Source organism: Pteropus vampyrus, unplaced genomic scaffold, assembly GCF_000151845.1.
Source record: "Pteropus vampyrus isolate Shadow unplaced genomic scaffold, Pvam_2.0 Scaffold90, whole genome shotgun sequence".
NCBI classification, from domain to species: Eukaryota; Metazoa; Chordata; class Mammalia; order Chiroptera; family Pteropodidae; genus Pteropus; species Pteropus vampyrus.
In genome coordinates this window covers 2,246,837-2,253,214 of record NW_011888871.1, presented here as the reverse complement: position 1 = coordinate 2,253,214, position 6,378 = coordinate 2,246,837, and the positions used below count along the sequence as shown (strand labels likewise).

Below are 6,378 nucleotides of genomic sequence, written 5' to 3'. Positions count from 1 at the left end.
TGCCCAGGGCGCCTCTTTGGCTCCTGTCCCAGGCTGGAATAACACGTTTGAAGTGTTGAGTTTGGGAAGGAGGGGTGGCAAGGTCTCGGGGCGGGGGGGTCTTAAAGTGCTGTGTCCTTCCTCCTATACCCAAGACCTGACCTAGGCCAGCTTCACGGCTTAGCAGGCCCGAGGAGACACTCTCCAGCCCAGTTCAGGGACTTGGGAGACTCTGTTGGGCTCAGAGTCTGTAGGCTCGGGTCTGACCCCTTGGGCTGTCGGCCCAACCCCCAGAAAGCCACCTGCCACACACAGAGCCCACTCCTTGGTCCCAGCCTTTCAGATGGCTTCCTCCCAGGAACCCCACCCAGTGAGGAGGAAGATGATCCCGAGGGAACTGGGGGTGAGAGGCATGAAGGCCCAGGACCCTGCTGGTCAGCAGCAGGTCTCTGGCCTAACCCCCTGCTGGTCAGCAGTGAGCCAGCACCCCACCCCCGCCAAGTCCCAGTGCGGCCTCAGCACTGTGTGCAGCTGGTTGAGAGCCAGCTTATCTTGTTGCTTTTTTTCTAGGAAGATGATGAGAAGCTAATTGAAGAAATCCAGAAGGAGGCCGAAGAAGAACAGAAAAGAAAGAATGGAGGCAAGTCCTCCCCCGGCACAGGCCCTGCACCCAGCACGCGCCCCACTGCTGGCCATCCCTAGGGATCCCGGTGCTCCACCCCGCCAGGGACCACCCGGGAAGTACTGTCCCTCATGTGGCTATAGATACGCTCCAGCCGCATGTCCTGCTCCTGCGGGCGAGGCTGAGAAAGCTTAGACCCAATCTCAGCATCCTGGACGGCCAGGAGGGCCTGTGGGTGGGTTTGAGCTTAGGAAGCCCTCCTGTGTGCACAGGTAAGAATGACGCTGAAGGCCACAGCTCCTGGCCCCGAGCCGGATCCAGGCACAGTTGGCTTTAACTGTTTTCTTTACTAACCCCCGTGTCCTTTCCAGAAAACACCTTTAAACGCATCGGGCCCCCCTTGGAGAAGCCCCCGGAGAAAGTGCAGAGAGTGGAAGCCCTGCCGAGGCCCGTCCCGCAGAACCTGCACCAGCCGCAGATGCCCCCCTACGCCTTCGTGCACCCACCCTTCCCCCTGCCGCCCGTCCGGCCCGTGTTCAACAACTTCCCCCTGAACATGGGCCCCATCCCCGCACCCTACGTGCCACCTCTTCCCAACGTGCGGGTCAACTACGACTTCGCCCCTGTCCACCTGCCCCTGGAGCACAACCTGCCCATGCACTTTGGCCCCCAGCCACGGCATCGCTTCTGATGCCTGGGCCCTGCCCCTCCTGGAGCCCCGCAGCGGGGCGGCTGGGTCCTCTGCCCCCAGCCAGCGGGTCTGCCGTGCCTTCCTAGGAGGGGTGCCGGGCTCGGCTCCTGAAAGGACAGGCTGCTCTTCCCACTTCTCCCTGGGAAGCGCCTCTGCCCCTTAGAGTCACCGGCAGGCTAGCTGGGCCAGAGGGGGCGCAGCACCCACTTCCTAACGAGTTCTGCCACCCCAGCTGCCATTCCAGTGGCCCTGGCCACGAGGCAGCCCATCTCTGTTCTGTCACCCGTGTTCCTGCAGGAGACGAGGGGAATGTTTGCCTCCCACCCCTCTCCAGCAGACAGAATTCTCTCAGTTCAAACCACGTAGGCCTTCCTGTGCAGCGCCGCTGGTCCCCAGCAAAGCCCAAGTGACGAGTGGAGCCGTCGGGGGGGCGGAGCGGTGGGAGCCGTGTACCGAAGGCCGGGTCTCCTGCTGCCTCGAGCTGCTGACCCGAGTGAGGTGGCAGAGCGGTGTCCACAGGCCCGGGAGCACCACTCAGGGTGGGGAAGCTGCAGACCGTGTCCCCTACGTCTGGAACCCCGGTGACCGTTGAGGGGTCTCTCTCCCCTTTGGTCCACTCAGATGAGACCACAGAGAGACCATCTCGTGCTGTAGGTTCTGTTTTGTAGTTTAAGGAAACGTTTGCTGTTTACTCACTTTGACCTTACCTAGTTTTCCGTGGCCCACCAGATTCTCCCTCATGGAAGGTCAGAGAAACTCGTTCTCCCAGGTCAGGCCGCCTGTGCGATCTGCGTGGTCCTGAAGCTTCAGCCAAAGGAGATCTCTTTGAGGCAGCAGTAACGGGCCTGGTGGCTCTCCCGGGCAGCCCAGCTACTGGAGAGCCTTCTCTGCTACCAACCAGGCAGTGAACAGCTCCCCTAGGTTTGGGGCAATGGGTGTCCCCAGGGGCCAGGTGACCCAGGTTGTGCCCACCCGAGATCTACCCGGCCGGTCGTTGCTCTGCGGCCCAGCAGCTGCTCCCCTGAGGGTGGGCAAGTCTGCACGGGGTCCCTTCTGTGTTCCCGCTCCCTTTTCCTGTCCAGCCCCCGCCCAGGGTTTGAGCCACCCACTGTGCGGTACGTCACACGCCAGGCTGTGCAGAGCTAAGGCCTCGGCTGAGGCCAAGCCTGTCTGGCTCCCCATGTAAGTGCGTCCATGTTGCCGTGCCTCTGGCGGCGGTGGGGTTCCCACAAGCACGTAGTGCGCCCACACACCAGAGGAGGATGAGCTTCTGGCCAGTCGCAGACACCGTCCCACCCTCTGCACCACCCAGACCTGCTCCCCGCTGTTGGGACCGAGCGTTGCTAGGTGCCGTCCCCGCTGCCGTTGGCTTCTTGGTTGTATTTCAAGGAATAAAATGGGGTAAATCTGCAAAGGTGCCCTTTCTTGCTGCTTTTCCTCCGGGTGAGGGCTTTGCAGTAGGCGGTCGTCGGGGCGCAGGGTGGGGCCGGTGAGGACAGGCCTGTGCCAGGTCTCCACTGCCGGGACCTCTCCCTGGGGGGCTGTCTGCACCTCACTGCCAGCCTGAATGGCAGTGCCTTGGGAGAGCCCTGATGGGGCACGCTGCGGGCGCAGTGACCGGTACCTTCAAAGCATGTCACCCATGCTTCCCCCAGGGGAAGGTCTCAGATCAGTGAGCGCCAGCAGACATCCCACCAGATGGGGAGAGTGACCTCAGGCACTGTCCTGGCCCACTGGTGACAGCGCTTGTCCTGGCCCCCAGGCCACACCCTGAACCTCCTAGGCTGCCTGAGCCAATTTGTTCCCCTCTGCCCCACAGCCCCGGGCCTGTGCCTCCAGGGCCCGGGACAGCTGCGCGGACAGACCCTGAACGATGGCTTGCACCATCCTTGCCATAGCGAGGGACTTGGCGTGCAAGGGTGTCCTTGGCACAGGAGGGAGGGGGCCAGAACAATGGTTCCCCCTGAGACCAAATGGAGGACTTCACCTTTGAGCAGAGTTCTGACTGTTTCTAGGCCCACACACTGCTTGAGAGCCACCCCTGCCTTTCTGAACCGTGGCACCTGATTCCTGACGTCCCTGTGCGGGTCAGGGCTCGCGGTATGGCTCAGTCGCTGCTTTGGAGAAGTTCACTGCCATCAGTTGTGTCCCTACATGATCCTCTAGACACCTTAGTGTCCCAGAGGCAGGACCTGCACACCTGGCACCTCAACCATTCAGCACTAGTGATGGGGTTTGGTGGCGAGATGGGGCCACAGTCATCTGACAAGCCAACAAGTGACTGCAAGATGCAAATAACAGGAAACCCAGAGAGATCAGAGTCTGAGGGACAAAGCAGGAGTCCCGGAGACAGAGGTGGCCTGGCACCTTCCCTTCTGGGCCTCTGTGCTTCCTCCCCGGAGCAAGACGGCCCAGTGACAGTCCCATTCCACTTGCCTTAAAACTGGAAAAAGGAATCTAGTATTTGCACTTAGCAAAAGATTTTAAAACTTAAAAAGTGCATGACCTGTCACTTTGTATAAAAATAGCAAAAATTATTAAATTTGTTCTTTACCTTCTGGTAGTAAAAATACATAAAATAATTGTTTCAACTACTGTGTGTAAAAAGGCTGTATCATGTACCTTGGACTTTTTGTAAATAAACGTTTGTGTGTCCTGTCCCCTCTGGTTTCGTTTCTCCGCATGGCAGTCAGATTGGCCCGCCATACCCGCAAAATCACGGGAGCTGCAGAGACAGCCTGGCAAATTCCTGGGGTGCTTAGGTCTGAACCCCATGCACCAGAGAAGTCACAGCAGGATCTGGTCCCAACGCAGCAGCCCTGTGCGGGGAAGGGAGGTTTTCCTGCCTCTCCCCTGCCCGGGAGAAAAAATGGGTGGCCATGATGCGGTCACCTTGCTTGCGTGCCAACCGAGGCCCCGGTTAGGCACAAAGGGCTTGTTTTTTTGTTTTTTGGCACAGCGTCACCTTCGAGAAATTGCATTTAGCCCCACTTCCAGGCCCCTGCAGCAGACTCGCCCTGGAGAGCGATCTGCAGGAGCTGGGCTCCCCGAAGGGCAGTTACAGATGGGTCCTGGCCCTTCAGGGCCTCCTCCCGGGAGCACCTCCTGCTGGGTGCCAGACGTGCACCTGCAGGAATCTGCCCCACGGCCTGGAAGGCACCTGCGCGCCGGTGGACCCCAGCACACCGGAGAGCAAGCCGAGCTCAAAATTCCAATAAAACGTGAGGCTGTCCCCTCCTGCCGTTTGCAGCTGTTTCTTAAGTGTACTTTTTTTTTTTTTTTTGGTACATCTGATAAAAGTACTGCTGAGCCTCGAACAAGTCAGGGGGCACCAACTGCCCTTGCAGTCAGCTGATTATGACCACAGCCGGCCTTTCCGCGTACCTGGAATTCCAACCGCCAGTTGACCCTTGAACAACGCAGTTGTTAGCTTCGTGGGCCAATTGGAAGAGCCATATGGGGTGGACCCGCAGAGCCCGCACAGTCCAAGCCCGCGCCGCTCGAGGGAAGCCTACATACCGAAATGAATCGAAGACGAACTTACCTGCATTCCCACTTTCTGAACTAGTCGGCGTGGCTTTTTAATTTACCTGTGCCACCTAGTCCTTGTTCCTATGCATGCGTATTTTACATTTTTGCAGCAATATCATAGACTTTCTACAGTTTCAGTAAAAAATAATAGAAACAGAGTCACTTTAAAATGGAACCAGAGCTGCCAGGCCAGAGGAATCGCCTTTCACATCTTGCCGCAAATCTGGAATTTTTAAATGGCAAAATAACCTTTGGACTGGGCCGAGGGCAAAATTATGTCTCAAAGAACTGTTGGCAAAGATAACAAGGAGTTATGACTATGGGACTGATGACTACCCAACTGACAATTAAAAACATTTAAAAGTAACATCATAATGTTATGTTCTCGGCACCAATAGAAATGCTCGCCTTCTATGAATGGTCCCTTTCCCATAAGTACCCCTGGCCTTCGTCTCCTAATCCCAACACTGTTTGGGCTTCTGCCTGAATTAATGGTTCCTGAATAGCTATTAACTGATTTCAAGTAAACACTTGCTGCCTCTCACTTAGAAAGGCCTTTTTATATTTAGGTTAACACTAAGTAGGTAAGTGATGGCTAGCTTCCTAGTCTACCACAATCATTTTTTTTCCATCTTCCGTCCAGGTAACCAGAGTCACGCGTGCCAGCCAGCAGGTCGCAGCACGCACACCTGCAGAGGGGCTAGGCTCTTTGCGTCCACAAAAGCGGCTTCATACTTTTCACCGCAACTCGGGTTTCTCCCCTTACAACCTGTAGTGCTCTCCGGGTCTGAGGATCTCATTAGTCCTTTTAATGCCTGCCTTTGTGTACATTTGCCACAAGTTACTCAGCCATCTCTGTTAAGGAAAATTTGAATGCTTCCAATGGTTTGCCAGCACATACACCTCAATGATTAACGCCCCTTTTTGTCTGAATAGGCGTATCTCCAGTGGTGGAGTCGGGGCACAAAAGATGGGGGGCGGGATGTATTTTGATGGCTTTTGCCAAATTCCTCTCCTGCAAAGCCGTGTCAATCCACCAGTAGCAGGTAGGAGCCCCGAGCTGTGCTCTGCTCCTCGCTGGCACATCTTCGTACCCGTGGTCCCTCAGCTGTCCTAAGATGCACCCCACGCCATGGAATCAGACCTCGTGGAGGTATCGCTTGTATCGACACGCCTTTCTTTAGATGGAGCTGCTTTTAGGCCAGTAGCATTTGTAATTGTAATGTCCAAACCTTTATTTTTCTATCCTTTAAAAGTATATATACACACACACACACACATATATGCCAGTTATAAATGCTTTAAAATAGAAAAAAATTGAAACACAGAAAAGTATAAAGAAATGCTTCGTTGCCCAGAGGTAACTACTGATGATATTCTGATGCATTTCCTTCCAGTGTGTGTGTGTGTGTGTGTGTGTTTTACGATTATGCAACATGTTTCACGAAACTAGGAAACCAGATGTGCAGGTTTTCATCTCGAGCCTTAGCAAGGTATGACAAGCAAGCGCTTCCGAAACATGGCTGCTAACCAGCTCCCTTTTAGAGCCTCTTGC

General features: G+C 55.7%; 1 protein-coding gene across 1 annotated transcript in view; it reads left to right on the top strand.

Moving 5' to 3' along the window:
- Positions 1-3,952, top strand: part of LOC105294566 (E3 ubiquitin-protein ligase RNF216-like) — a 19,102-nt gene extending 15,150 nt beyond the window's left edge. Inside the window, exons 2-3 of the mRNA XM_011363830.2 lie at positions 550-619; positions 973-3,952. Of these exons, the coding sequence (XP_011362132.2) occupies positions 550-619; positions 973-1,292 (390 nt within the window). The 3' untranslated portion in view covers positions 1,293-3,952. The remainder of the gene's footprint in view (positions 1-549; positions 620-972) is intronic.
- The last annotated feature ends 2,426 nt before the right edge of the window (positions 3,953-6,378 follow it).